This window comes from Thyridium curvatum (genome assembly GCF_004353045.1).
Source record: "Thyridium curvatum strain D216 chromosome Unknown NODE_41_length_360454_cov_79.457556, whole genome shotgun sequence".
Lineage (NCBI taxonomy): Eukaryota > Fungi > Ascomycota > Sordariomycetes > Thyridiales > Thyridiaceae > Thyridium > Thyridium curvatum.
This window is the reverse complement of record NW_022156796.1, coordinates 285,069-299,226: the sequence shown is the minus strand read 5'-3', so window position 1 is coordinate 299,226 and position 14,158 is coordinate 285,069. Positions and strand designations below refer to the sequence as shown.

Here is a 14,158-nt window from a genome sequence, read left to right as displayed (position 1 = left end):
CTTGGGGCCCTCTTACGTAGTTTAGCGAGAAATGCCACCATAAACCCGTTTTAGACACGAGACCTCTCCACACAGACCTCTGGATCTTTTGGGGCCAGGGGGAGATGGCCAAAGTGGGATATAAAATGTGGTTGAGGGGGTGTTGCCAAGAGGGCGATTTCCAGGTAACGTGGTAAACGTACGTCCAGACCGCTCGTAATGTGCATTTCTCATTTCCACCCAGTAAGCTTAGAAAGGGGTCCGAGGAGCAAACCCAGCAAAGGGTGCAGCAATACGAACAGAGGTGGTGGGTGGATGTGATTGTATCCGGCAGTTTCACTGTCGATGATCTGGCTGCTTAACTCGCTCTGGCTTAGCGGTTGGCGATCGACGTGGAGTGCCTCCACAGCCAAGACACATTGTCAGTTCCCCTTGGCTCCCACATGCTGCCCCTCGGGCTGTGCTGGCTGAGCTGGACCTGTGTGCTCTTCCCAGTTTTTGTCCCATTGAAATACGTGGTCCAAGCCCGTCTCCGTAGGGAGAAACATCGAGGCACCATCCCTCGAGCCCGAGGGCGGGAGCTCCCTGCCCTCCTTTCCCGCTCGTGTTGGTGAGACATGATGGAATAAAAAGCTTGTTCGCCTGGTATCCAATAGGAATCGCGGATATTCTGGCGATCGCACCGCATTCTGCTTGTCAGCTTCTGTGCCCAACATGAACCGGTCATCCCGTCTCTTGCCCGCCCGCAACCTATTCAAGTTTGCTTTGGGGAGGGACAAGACGGACTACTTAGGTGCAGCCGCAGCGACGCAGCCACGTTTTCCCTGGCCCGCAGGTAGGAAGTCAGCCAGAGCGAGCGAAAAAGCTGCGATGTTGCACATGTGACCGACCTGTCATACACCTGGGCGTCGCACAAGCATGCAAGTGTTGGCCTCGGCGTGCCCAAGGCCAGGGTACTTGGGTGGTCGATCTCGTTACTGGCAGTTCCCAAGCTGAGATGAAAGATGCAGGCTTCCGCCGGCATTTGGCACAGAGGACAAGGGTGGCAACGACATCGTCAATAGATCCCGCCAAGCGGCTCAACTGATGCCTGGAGCTGGTTCGAAGAAGCGACGGGTGTCGTCAGAGCAGGTCTGGCGACGACCCGCGACTGATGACATTGTCGGGCGTAGTCGCCGTGACTCCATGCCGCAGATTGGATTGAATCCTCACAGAAGCACCGCGCCCCCGTAAGCATTGGTGCACGGCATATTCCTCCCGATCAGACCATTCTTGGTCAGAGTTGACGTCTCACTGGTTCCTGTACTTGGCATAGGAGGGCTGAGAAGTGCTAAGCTGAATGTGTACTTTTTGACTTCTGATCTCAGCACTGAAAAACCTGATACTTCGCCGGCCATAAGCCGAGCAACCGAGAACGCCGCCGCCTCTATTGGCGATGCATGCGGACTCCGGCTCTGTGTGACGTCACTTCCTCTCTTGCCAGCAACATTGAAGCGCCGAGGATCATCAGACGATGGGATCAACGAAAAAAGACCACCGAAGCTGGCTATGGGATGTGGGGTAGGCCTTGCACAACGCAGCCTTCACCTTGCGGGGGAGGCCCGCATCCTGCTGCACCTTCACCGATGCAGTGTTGTGTGCGCCTTGTGATCGCATGAGGGATATGTCATCGGCGAAGAGGCGGACGTCGGTCTGCGGGTTCGAGCGCGAGTCCTGATTGACGTCTTGTGCGGCGACCTAGCGATAGAGGATCTTGAATGCACTCGCTTCTAGATGTCGGCTGACTGTCCCCAGCTTGTCGGGGCTCGGACGGCGGACAAGACCAGCCTGCAATGTTCACGATAACGCATGTGATGCTCGGCCTTGCGCGTCCTTTCACTACACCCTCCCGCAGCCCGGCTCCATCCGAAATGCAGTCACGGCCGCACTTACTGCTAGAGCACAACACCTGCGTAGACATCGAACTATTGGAGCGCACCAGGAAGAATACGGCGGCGGTGGCTGCTCGAGCGCATCCCTTGCAGACAATAAAAAGCAAATTTGCGGCCCGATATGGCACTGGTATTTTTATTCCCGCGCTCGCATCTACTAAGGCAGTGGGATGATGCCATCTCTCTCAACAGAATGCACGGCATGCCCCCCCAAGCCCGGTTCTCTCGCTGCGAATCAACATGCATTTCCCCCCATCTGTTCACAAGACTATACCCGCGCCCCCGACCATCTCCGCCCTTCTCCTCGCAGTCTCTTTGGTCGCCGTCGTCGCCGGAAATGGCACTGCTGTCGTGCCCTGGACCAATAGGGGCGTGCCGTTGCCCTTGAGCACAGCCTTGGTCTGGCTCGCCATCGGGACCGGCGCTGCGCCGCTGACCACTGGCGGCCCAGGTATGATGTAGGTCGAGAGCGGCTTGGACACGTCGACCGAGATGCCTGGGTCGGTGGTCTTGTACAACCTCGTCGCTGGCACGCCTGACCCCTTGCCGACGCTCAGATTTGGCCCCGAGCTGGTGGCCACCCCATTGCCGCCACTTCCTCCTGCCACCCAGAGGTTGATGCACTGCGGGTAGTTCTGTGTGCCGTCCGGTCTCGCTGCGTAGTGCAGGGCGATGAGCTCGTGACGCAGGACGTAGGCTCCTGGGGCCAGCTGCGGTGGTATCTCGACCACCCAGCTATTGTTGGCGGCGATGAGGAGGTCAGTCACCCACTGACCCATCACGCCGGGCCTCGTTCCCGGCCCTCCAGTCCTATTCAGCAGTACCGGCGCGCCGTCGTCGATCTTGAAGAACTCGAGAGCGGTCTTGTTCACATCTGCGCAGCCCGCCTTCCCCGAGCACGGTGCCAGGTACGACATGACAGGTCCGACGTGTGAGAGCGGCCAGCCGTTCCACTGGATGTGCATCTTGTCTCCAGGCCGGACGGGGACGTGAGCCGCCGCCGGAGACCCGTTCAAGTGGCAGATGATGTCGGGTTTGCTATAGTTGGACGGCGGTACGAATCCGTCGTCCTCGACCGTCGTTGACCATCCTACCACGTTGGCTGGGTTGGGTTTGCGTCTCGGGTCGAAGCCAGGGTAGAGCAGGCCGTCGACGACCACGTAGGCGATGTGTGAGTGAGCAGCAACCGGGGCTAGGAGCAGGCTCGATGGCAGGATCGCTGCTATCACGCTCAGCATGGTATGAGCAGCACTGGACCGCATGTTGGGCAACTCTTTTTGCGTCGTATTTCTCTACCCGATCCTAACCTGGTTGACTGCTAGATAGGTGAACGAGCACAAGCACATCAAGCTATGAGTTGCAGTAGCAAGCTTATATCAACCTTACTATAGGATATCCTTAGAGAGGATTGCGTAATGAAATGGAATGTGGGTTAGGGGAGATGCCCAAAGACTTCGTCCACCCATGATTTGATTCTCGGGCATACCCAAGGATCCGCGCATCCAGCTTCATAAGGAGGCACGTTTCCGGGCTCAGTAGGTCTTAGTTGACGGGGATATGCATGTGAACACGCGGTTCGATATTGCTAGAAGACACAGAACAGTGACTGATCTCCAAGAAGCGAGGCCCATGACGAGGCATTTCCGGGTATTCGTTCCTACAAACTCGCCGATCATCTCTTCTTCCAATCGATAGGCGACCGCCAATGCGGACCTTTGAGCTAGATATCTGGCATGGGTCTGGCAATTATGATCAGAGGAAAGGGAAGCATCTGAGGTGCCAGTAGACTTTGTTAGATTGATCAATGTCGATCTTAGCCACCGCGGTTAAATCATGGCCGATACGGCAACCTACCGGAGACAGAGTGAGTCTTGGGATTGTGGGGTCTTCGCCCCTTTCACCAGCGGGACTCGAGGGTATTTAAGGGGAAATGCAAGGACCCGAATGTCAGATCTATATCACTCCTTCAGGGTCTTCTGAGCCGGAGCCCGTTGGCAGACATCCCGATGTAACCCCCCCGGCCGACAAAGCAGTGCCGCACTACCCGCGCCGAGGGATCAATTGGAGTGCTGTTGCCGTAGGGACCCTGCTGTGGCATTGTGACAAAGGAGGTTTGCCGTCAGTATTACACACTTGTCTCACCTTGCCGTTGTCAGTGATCCCTTTGCCGTATAGGTTATACAAGATCCAAGACTGCCGTACCGGATTGGGAAGACTGGCATTCCAAGTTGTGACAGGACTGTGTTACAATGCAAGGGTGAGTTTGAACTTAAATCAAAGAGTGCCGTTGATTTCCGTAGGCAAGTAGCTACTCATCCTGCGATATCCTTTCCAACACAGGCAGGAGAGAAATAGAGATAATTAGTGCGGGTCGCCGAGATATGTGCCGTAAAGCATAGTGCTGATCGCGGAGGGCATGGTTCCGCGATCATTGCATGACCAAAACAACGCCTGCGCTGCTACCGGTAAGTGATTGCTGTATAAAACTCACTGTGCTGACTACACATCGATGCTGACTACATGGCGGAATTCAAGCGCAGAGTCAAGACGACCAAAGCGAAAGACACAAGGGGCTTTCTCGGGTTAAAGAGGTTCGTTTGAGACAATCAGTTGAGTTTGGCAGCTCAAGTAGTACGATGCTCCGCCCATCTCCGTCTATGAGTCAGCATGGGTAGACCGCAGCGGTATCAATACCGTTCTTACTGGCTCGACAGTACGCGTGGATGTCTTCAGCGGACCTCTGCACCAGTGTTGCGGAACAGGCGGATCTACCCCACAGAGTGGAACTGGCGTTTCCCCATAGTCACCCTTCGAGTGTAGTTCATTTACGACTTTTACAATGCGCCATACTGATGGCAAAGAGTAGAGAACAAGTACTTGCGAGATCTACCACCATGGCCAATGCGAATCCCGCTGGAGTGACAGTTACAATGAGCAGACCGTATCTAAAAGTCGCTGAGAGTTGACCATGGGGACAAGTCAGGATCCATGCATGGAGGATTCTGATCATTATGTTCATTTCTATTCGTTATTGTTTCATGATCTCTAGATATTCCTGTTTCTTGGACCTCGTTGATGATACATATATGATATGAACACATAGAAACAGGTATCCACCTCCAGAGCGCTCTGTAAATTGACCTTTCTTTTCCACGATCCAGCATCGAAAAGAATGGCCACATGGGTGTGGTTGTAATTTCCAGATCCACAAGATCCCTTTAAGCAATCCGACACAGGAGCCGTCTGTTGATCATGACGCACTGCCCGGTGATCCTCAATGTATGTTCAAGCTTCAATGCCTTTTCTCGAGTGAAAGGCTGGCCCTGCTCTGAAAGCCTTTGGCGGCGGTACCGTGTCTCTCATATTTGGAATGCCGGTATTGTGCTCGCCAGTGACATGTCCTTCACCTTGTTGAGTCGTGAGAGCTCGCAAGAAGGCGGGTAGAGAATTGGCAAGTAGGGTAGGTCGAGTGGATAGGAGTGATGACGGTTTGTTGAGGAGTTATCGTGTATGTATCAGCCGCTTGCTCGTCGCTCGAGTGTCGGCGTGGATGGCTCATCAGTGACAGGACTGCAGTAGCCTGTAGCCCGGGCACAGCGAGAGCAGTAGTATAGGTTGAAGCCGATCATAACCATGTCATATGTAGTTGCTTCGTCCGTGGACAACATCTCTGCTGATTTCGCGCAACGTAGACAGGCGAGGCGAAGGACTGTAGGCCTGCGCTGCAGCGCAGGTCGTTGTCGGTCATTGGTCATCTTTGTTCGGTGGACACCATCAAACTCGTCCTCTTCGGTATATCGGCCCATGGCACCACGGTTGATGCCAGCACAAGATGTGATGGTATTCCTGGTCCAGCAGGGGGCATTGTGTGATTCAAAGTTTCCCTGCAACTGTTCCGATGCTGCGCAACGCCAGCGAATTGAAGACATCGATAAAATAATGGAAAGTGATACCGAGGAAAAGGCGTGTGAAATTACGGACGGGCTGCTGCGAGCTGTATATAATTCCGCTGTATTAGAAATCGAGATCCCCATTCTAGAACCTTAGATGCTGCCACATGCCGGCCCTGGCTCGGTCTGAACCGACTAGATCTCATGTAAGAGGGTCTAGGCCGTTGATACACTAACTGGCAACCGGCGAATCGACGACCGCGGTTTGCGCCCCCCCACATAGCGGAACAGATTTTCGGCCCTCCAAGACCTTCGAGACCTAGACTGCTCCATATCAAGGTTTTCCACTTGCATGATTAGTGTGGTATCAGAGCCAATCAGACCAGTCCGGCCCTATGGTTTCTGGTGTCGACGGCTCATCGGCCGAAACAACGGGCGACGAGGATTGAGCTGGTCGCAATTCCCCCGGAGCAACATGCCCATTGTGAGATATCGATAGAGTCTGGGCTCTGACTCGCATACCTGCCCATAATACCACTCGCAGCTTCGCAACCCTCCTGCTGGCAGACGGCACCCTACGGACGCGCCGCCACAGTTGGAGAAGTTTCTTTGGCTGCTCACCAGTGAGACGCCTTTGTTGGCATGGCGTCCAGTCAGATTGCACACTCGGAGTAGCTGGAATGTGGCTTGATCCGTGAGGGTCGCGACCTTGTTGGGGTAGTCAGTCTGGAGATGCCCTGTAATCTCCTTCAATATCCTCGACACATTCCATCCCCATCTTGGTGCGACTGACAGCTGCCGCTACCGTTTGATCCCTGATGATCTTGCAGCGTTCGGCGTCTGTTGAATCTAGGTATCAGGTTCCGTCTCGAAGATTCTGAATAAGCTGGCGTCCTTGCAGAAAAGTAAAAATACCGAGAGCGCAGGATGGCGGCAATCTACCTATCAGCAATAAGCTAAGAGAGTGTGCCATATTGCTAAGCCAAACGTGCATTGACACAGTCTCCGGAGAGAGCGGCTCCAAAGGACCGCCGTTATGGCGGCAAACTGTAATGTGGCGCTCTCGCTGGCCCGCCGGCTCTGTTGATAAACTTCCTGTTTCTGGGATGTTGCCGAGCCTGCAGCCGTCGTATGACCTGCTCTCATAGGTCAACCTTACTCCAAGAGCTAGCTCTTCCAAATACCTAACGCTGTTGCTGTGCCTGCAATGACCGAGTTAAACCCGGATCGAATGGCCATAGAAACTCTCCTCCACCCCATAATGGCTGAACCTTAAGCAAGTTTGGAGTGCACTACCTTCTGAGGAAAAGCTTTGACTTATGCAAGGAACTAGTGGACCAATGCGATAACGCAAGTCGAACTTTGGATTCGGGATAGCCAGCACTGTCACCATTTCGCTGTCCTTTTGCGTCTTTTTGTCGACCTATCGTCCTGGATGGTCACATGTTCTGTCCAGCACACATTATTCATGAGATGGTTGCGCCAGACATTTTATGACTTGTACTTTTGACAAAAACACCATCACTCTCTGTCATCTTTACTTTGCGCTTCTAGAGCTAGTTCCGTGGCTTTGTCATCCACTCCGACGTGTCTCTAGGGGTCAGAGCTGCTTGGTGACAGAGTTACGGAGCCCAGGTGCCCCCAAATTCGGGTCGGTCGCACCGATCCATACAGCGGCCCAATGTTGGATCACGCTTGGCAACATTGTAATGGGCACAGAACGAAGTTTGTATAACGACGCCAAGATATGCAGTAACTATATCTATGGCTTTGTAGTATGGCTCCAGATCTAGGTAAACGTACACAACTGACTCCCTTCATTGACGGCCACTCCTTCTTTAAGATCAGAGTGGAATTTCCCGTTCTTCCCAGCTGCAATCGTAATTTCCATCTTCATGCTCTCGATGACCATAACGATTTCTCCCTTCCTTACCTCATCTCCTTCCTTCTTGAGTACCTGAAGGACCTTACACGGCATCGGCGCATTGATGACACCCGGGTCGGCCTGAGCATTGCCCTCGATGGCTGCCCTCTGACTCTCAAAGTACGATAGTATAGAGAAGCAGTGATACTCGAGCGGAGAGCCGAGGGCAGGGAAATGGCAGTACAGCTGAACTGAGTCTCCGGTATCTGCCTCACGACCCGCTGACAGGCCATCACCCGTGGCGACATAGGCTACCACCTTGCGCTTGTTGATGGAAACATCGACGCGGCCGACATACCATGATGAGGCAGTATCTTGACCAAGTGAGCGGCTTTGTGTTTGGTGAACAGCGAGTTCCGCGACTGCCGAGTTTGCCAGAGCGCCGTTTCGAATTGCGGTGCTTAGAGCATTGTAGGACTTTGTCACTAAGGCAGTTCCAGACTCTTTTGAATCAGCTGCTGCTTCTTCTTGTTTGACCACTGGAAGTGGAGCAACAAGTGCTGTAGCCTCTTGCGAAACTTGAGACTGCAGGCGCTCCCATATGCAGATCTGCGGATCGACACTTGATCCCTTTTTCGGTTCGTATCTCGAGACAATATCGGACGGCTTGTTGATCCTGTCGAATCTTTGATTGCGGAATCCCCTCCTGACTCTGCCAAATACTGCCTGTCCCCCTTCAACTCGATTGCGTAGATGACGAGCAAACATGCTTGGTACGACAGATAGCAACGCCTGAGGTAGTCTCAGCGCCGCTGCGTATGGATTTTGCAGGAGATGATCAAGATTCGTCGGGATGAATGACGTCGTGTAGTCCACCCGGTGAAAGCCAGGATGCATAAGGCAAGCTTGTAGAAACAGCTGGTTGGTCGGAACTCCGAGGCAAACCGTGTCAGCCATGATTCTCGTCATCTTATCAATCGCCATGGACCGCGTCGGTGCCCAGACCACAATCTTCGCAATCATCGAGTCGAAGTAGATGGACACTCGAGCACCACTCTCCATTGCCGTCTCAAATCGTACGTCATTTTGATACAGTGTGGAAGGCTTCCAAAACCGTACTGTGCCGTGTTGAGGTGCAAATTCGCGTACCGGGTCTTCAGCACAGAGCCGACACTCGATGGCATGACCATTCTGGGTGATCTTAGACATTCGAGGTAAGCTGTCAAGACTTCCTCCAGATGCCACAAAGAGCTGCAAGGAGACAAGGTCCAAGCCAGTACACTCTTCCGTGATGGGATGCTCGACCTGCAACCTGGCATTAACCTCGAGGAAGTAGAAGCTTCCTGTGGTCAAGTCGAGGATAAACTCGACTGTTCCAGCGCCTTCATACCGCAGTAGCTCACCGATACGCACGGCAGCAGCGCACATGGCTTCGCGCTTCTCCTGACTCAGCCACGCGCATGGGCTTTCTTCAACAACCTTTTGGTGCCGTCTCTGTACGGAGCAGTCTCGCTCCCATAGAGACACCACGCGGCCGTGACTGTCACCCAATATCTGCACTTCGACATGCTTCCCTGCCTCGATGTACTTCTCCAAGATGCAATCTGCCAAGCCGAATGAGCGCTGTGCTTCTGACTGTGCACGCTCAAATTCGGAAGCCAGCGCTGATGCATCCCGCACGATCCGAAGACCACGACCACCGCCGCCAGCGGAAGCCTTGATCATGACGGGAAAGCCGATTTTGGCGCTCTCCCTCTCGAGGTCGGCAAGCTGTATACCCTGGGAAGACCCGGTGAAGCCGGGAATCAGCGGTATGCTCGGCTCGTGCTCGGCGAGATAGTCCTTGGCCTCTCGCTTGTCGCCGAGAGTATTAATGGCTGTGCTCGTCGGCCCGATGAATATGATGCCCGCTTCGCGCACAGCATCGGCGAACTTGGCGTTCTCGCTGAGATAGCCATAGCCCGGATGTATCGCATCTGCGCCGGCGCGGACGGCTGTGTCGACGAGCAGGTTGATGTTTAGAAATGGGTTGCCGGCCGGCTGGTCCACTGAGCCCAAACTAATGGCCTCGTCTGCATCGCGGACATGGCGCGAAGATGCATCTCTGTTCGCATGGGGATCAGCCACAACTTTCTTAGCCATTTGGCAATTCGTTGACCTACTCTTCCGCGTAAATAGCAATGGTCTTGATATGTAGCTTGCGACATGTCGCTATTACTCGACACGCGATCTCGCCGCGGTTGGCAATCAGGACACTTCGGATGCGGCGCTCCCCCGTCTCAGAAACCGGCATCTGGGCGAGCCATAGCGGCTCGCGCACGGGGAATGCATTCAAGGTCATTGTGCTGGGTTGAAGCGCTGGGAGTACGCCACCTTGGAAAGGACTTTTGGAGGCGGGATCTGGCGAAATTACGACCAATGATCTCAAGTGAAGGAAACATCGTGATTGACTCCTTTTCAACCAGATCGTGGAAGTGATGCAGACATGTGACAAAGTGGACTGGTAGTCCGTGTAAGGTACTATCTCGGTGAACACGGTCCAGTGATGTGGAAACACGGCTATCTGCCTCCACTCTTATTCCCGTGTCGGACCGCTCGCCGTCCCCACCGAGGCTTCATTTTTGTTCTTAGGACGCGGCAACCGTGCCGTGCTGGAGCCGGCGCGTCGGCACCACTCTCACCGAGCTGCGTCTGGAAATAGGAGGCCTTCTTAACAAAAGAACTATTTGTGTAGCCTAATAAGGCGAGTTTGTCTCCCCGGTCTTCCACAGGGGCTCCAACGACTACGGCACAGATGGGCAAGTCCTCAACTGCAGACTCATCACCTGGTCACCTCTTTCTGTCTACGCAGCGTCAATGTCTGTGCATTCACGACTCTCTATCAATATGAAGCATCAAGCCATGAGAATCCCGAAAAAAAAATCTTTTTTTTAGAAAAAGAAATAAGGCAAAAAAAAAAAAAGAAAAGAAAAGAAAAAGAAAGGTTGAAAATTCAATCTTTAGATATCACCAAGCGTAGTGTAACTGCAATTCAGCCACACACCTTGGTAGATTCCACAAGATATTTGAAATCAGGTGTAAAACCAAAGAGCAATGCATAGAACGATCCCAGTCAGAATGGTCGGCACCGCGACGATAACCCCGATCCTACTCGCCGCGAAAGGCAAGCGCAACTCAGGCGACCACAAGGCCAGGAGAGAAGCCGCAAGGCCAAGGATTACGATATCGAAGCAAAAGAGTCTGACCCACTGCCGGAGGGCATCCTGCTCGCCCGCTTGTCGGTCTCCTCCGAGAACTGTCCGGCTACCCACATACATGATGGCTAGCGCCATGGTGAACAACCCATAGGCGAAAAAGGTCAAAGGCCACAGTTGGGATGAAGGGCTCATCACAGCCACATGTGCGGCCGCAATAGCTGGACCCGGCGGGCCTGGAATTCCCCTTGGACCCGGAAGTCCCCTTGGACCCATTGGGCCTTGATCGCCATCTTGCCCGTCTTTTCCGTCTTTTCCGTCTTTTCCATCTTTACCCATGTCTCGACCATCTCGCCCGTCTCGTCCGTCTCGCCCGTCTCGTCCGTCTCGTCCGTCTCGCCCATTATATCCATTATGTCCATTATGTCCATTTTGTCCATGTTGTCCATGTTGTCCATTATGTCCATTTTGTCCGTTTTGTCCATTTTGTCCATGTTGTCCATGTTGTCCATCTCGCCCATCCCGCCCGTCACGTCCGTCTCGTCCGTCTTGCCCGGTAGCGTAGGTGAACATCTTCGATAGTTGCAAGCAGCCTTGGCGTGAAGAGTTCTTCTAGGGTGAAAAGTAGGTCAAGACGCTTGAAAAAGAAACCATAGAGTCAGTGAAAGCCGGGTAGAAAGGGAAGCTGCTGAGTGGTGGGATCACCCACTTCAAATAGTCTTACTCTAGAGATCTCTGGCACATTCCTAGATTTCAATACCCCTAAAGCAGGAACCTATGCCAACAAAGCAAAGGAAAGGATGTTGGGCACAGGTCAGGAACTCTGTTCAAATACACGAAGCGTCCGGCACCCAGGATGAGTTCATTTGCAAATATCTTGCGCATATGGCCTCGCCAACTTGCGCATACGGTCGTCCGGATTACGTGCTTCACTGGCCACGGGGCAGGAGTCTGGCGACCCATGGTCGAGAGGTAAACAAAGTCGGGACCGATTTCGGGCCCGGACCCATATTAGAAACGGGCACAGTCGGACTTGAAATCCTTGCGTCAGGGAAGTGGTAGAACGTTCGTTTTGGATATCGCAAATGAGCCCGATGGCAGTAAAGCCTGCTTCTGGCGGGCTAAGACTCTGCCCTATGAAATCTCCCATCCCACTGAGTGTCAAAGTTTGAAGTGACAGGGAGGCCTTTGATGCCTTTGTACTCAATGGGAAGCGTAGCACCAAGACCATCCCGCACGTCCACACCGAGGCCTCATATTTGCTCTTTAGGGGCAAAACAATCGACAAGGAGACGATATCCTTTCTTCCCTATATTCTGTCCGAGGTGCCAATAACATAGTTTTGAAACTCTCATACGACCAATTTAATCCGCAACATGATTATTGTCCAGTACCGATTTGAGCTATTGTTGATACCATGGCCCGGAAGATTGTCCTCCTCATGGCCCGCTGAACGGCCCTCGCCTCGATCCGGAAAAGCCAAAAGCCATGGCCTGGACTAAATCTCAGAAATGAGTACATGTCAATATACATTTGTACTGCACGTCAGCGTGAGAAGGCTTGTCTTTGTATTCCTCGGTCCGTGTTCGCTGCACGCTTGTGTGGGGGGACACGGCAATCGACCCGTGCTAAAAGCCGGCGTCATCTCTTACCGAGCTACGTCTCGAAATAGGAGGCCTTCTGGAAAATAGAAAATGACCTGCTAAACCTTGAAGACTTTGACGGACGGAAACTAGGCCAAGAATTGCTCCCTAGTCACATCTAACAATGTCTCTCGCACCGTTCGCTGAGCCTTTGTGGCACACTCGAGGACTAAGTCCCTACTACAAAGAAAGCCACGCCCGCCTCCGGGACGCGGTACGAGCCTATATCGATAAGCACATCTCCCCATTTTGTGAAGAATGGGAGGAGAAGGGCGGTGTACCACTGGAGGTAAGCAAGAACACATCCAACCGACACCGGCAGTAAACTCATGGTTCGACTATCTAGGCCGCCAAGCATTTTGGTCAGCAAGGCTTCATGGCAGCCGCCATCTATCCTCTTGCTGCCGAGCACTTGGGAAATCTGCGGCTACCAGGCAACATCTCCCCTCAAGAATGGGACGAGTTCCACGACTACGTCTTCATCGACGAGGTGGCACGCTGCGGGTACCTGGGTGTGATCTGGGGTCTCTCGTGCGGCAACGTGATTGGCGCGCCGCCACTCATCCGCTTCGGCAGCCCAGATCAGCAGCGTCGGTACGTGCCTGACATTCTGGCCGGCAAGATCCGCTTCTGTCTTGCTGTCACGGAACCGGACGCAGGGTCCGACGTCGCTGGTATCACGACCACCGCGGAGAGGAGGGGGAACAAGTACATTGTCAATGGCGCCAAGAAGTGGATTACCAATGGTATCTGGGCCGACTATTGTACGGCCGCGGTGCGGACAGGAGGTGAGGGCCAAAAGGGGATATCAGCACTTATCATCCGCTTGGATAGCCCCGGCGTTACTAGGAAGAAGATCCGAAACTCAGGCGTGGAAGCCAGCGGTATGAATAGGCAACCACCTGACAGTCTGAATTCCAGAGTACTAATTTGAAGCCAGGCTCTACATACATTGAGTTTGACAATGTTGAAGTTCCAGTCGAGAATCTCCTTGGCAAAGAGAATGAAGGCTTCCCGATCATCATGTCAAGTACGCATCTATTCTCCCACTCATTAACCTTTCTACTGTTATTTACATACTCCTAGACTTCAATCATGAGCGAATCTGGTTGGCTATCACCGCCCTTCGACTGTCAAGGGTTTGTGCCGAGGATGCGTATCTGCACGCAACCCGACGCGAGACGTTTGGCAAGACTCTTATATCAAACCAGATTATCCGCGCCAAACTATCAGTAGCCGGGCGCCGGATTGACTCGGCCCAGGCTTACCTTGAACAGCTCGTCTTCATGCTGGGTCAGGCGAAACGAGAAGGCATGCCGGAGCCTCTGGGCATCGGCGGCCTCATTGCCAATTGCAAGGTCCTCTCATGCCAAGTACTCGAAAATGTGAACCGCGAGTGTCAACAGATCATGGGCGGGTTGGGATACTCGCGAGGTGGTCGTGGTGGCAGGGTAGAGCAAATCAGTCGGGACTTGAGATGCCTAGTCGTAGGAGGGGGCAGCGACGAGATCCTGACAGATTTCTCTCTGACCCATGAGGTGAGATCACTCCAGAAGAGCAAATTGTAAAGATAACTGGGAGAAGGAGGGGAAGGAAAAAAAGAAAAAGAAATTCCTACGTTTCGAGACTCAACCTTGGGATCCTACCAGGGATAGCA

General features: G+C 53.4%; 5 protein-coding genes across 5 annotated transcripts; 1 reads left to right on the top strand and 4 right to left on the bottom strand.

The window, feature by feature from the left end:
• Positions 1-2,170: 2,170 nt before the first annotated feature.
• On the bottom strand, positions 2,171-3,172 carry E0L32_007012 (uncharacterized protein; the record flags this gene model as incomplete). The annotated part of the gene is made up of 1 exon (XM_031141709.1): positions 2,171-3,172. One exon carries the CDS (start codon positions 3,170-3,172, stop codon positions 2,171-2,173), a length of 1,002 nt encoding a protein of 333 aa, XP_030994076.1.
• A 2,253-nt stretch (positions 3,173-5,425) lies between these two features.
• On the bottom strand, positions 5,426-5,839 carry E0L32_007011 (uncharacterized protein; the record flags this gene model as incomplete). The annotated part of the gene is made up of 1 exon (XM_031141708.1): positions 5,426-5,839. One exon carries the CDS (start codon positions 5,837-5,839, stop codon positions 5,426-5,428), a length of 414 nt encoding a protein of 137 aa, XP_030994075.1.
• Positions 5,840-7,422: 1,583 nt separating this feature from the next.
• E0L32_007010 (uncharacterized protein) lies at positions 7,423-10,005 on the bottom strand (the record flags this gene model as incomplete). Its single annotated transcript, XM_031141707.1, has 3 exons — positions 7,423-7,556; positions 7,604-9,768; positions 9,827-10,005. The coding sequence occupies 3 exons, from the start codon at positions 10,003-10,005 to the stop codon at positions 7,423-7,425; spliced, it is 2,478 nt and encodes an 825-aa protein (XP_030994074.1).
• A 1,047-nt stretch (positions 10,006-11,052) lies between these two features.
• Positions 11,053-11,325, bottom strand: E0L32_007009 (uncharacterized protein; the record flags this gene model as incomplete). Its single annotated transcript, XM_031141706.1, has 1 exon — positions 11,053-11,325. One exon carries the CDS (start codon positions 11,323-11,325, stop codon positions 11,053-11,055), a length of 273 nt encoding a protein of 90 aa, XP_030994073.1.
• Positions 11,326-12,625: 1,300 nt separating this feature from the next.
• Positions 12,626-14,069, top strand: E0L32_007008 (uncharacterized protein; the record flags this gene model as incomplete). Its single annotated transcript, XM_031141705.1, has 4 exons — positions 12,626-12,790; positions 12,848-13,385; positions 13,442-13,531; positions 13,588-14,069. 4 exons carry the CDS (start codon positions 12,626-12,628, stop codon positions 14,067-14,069), a joined length of 1,275 nt encoding a protein of 424 aa, XP_030994072.1.
• Between the last annotated feature and the right edge of the window lie 89 nt (positions 14,070-14,158).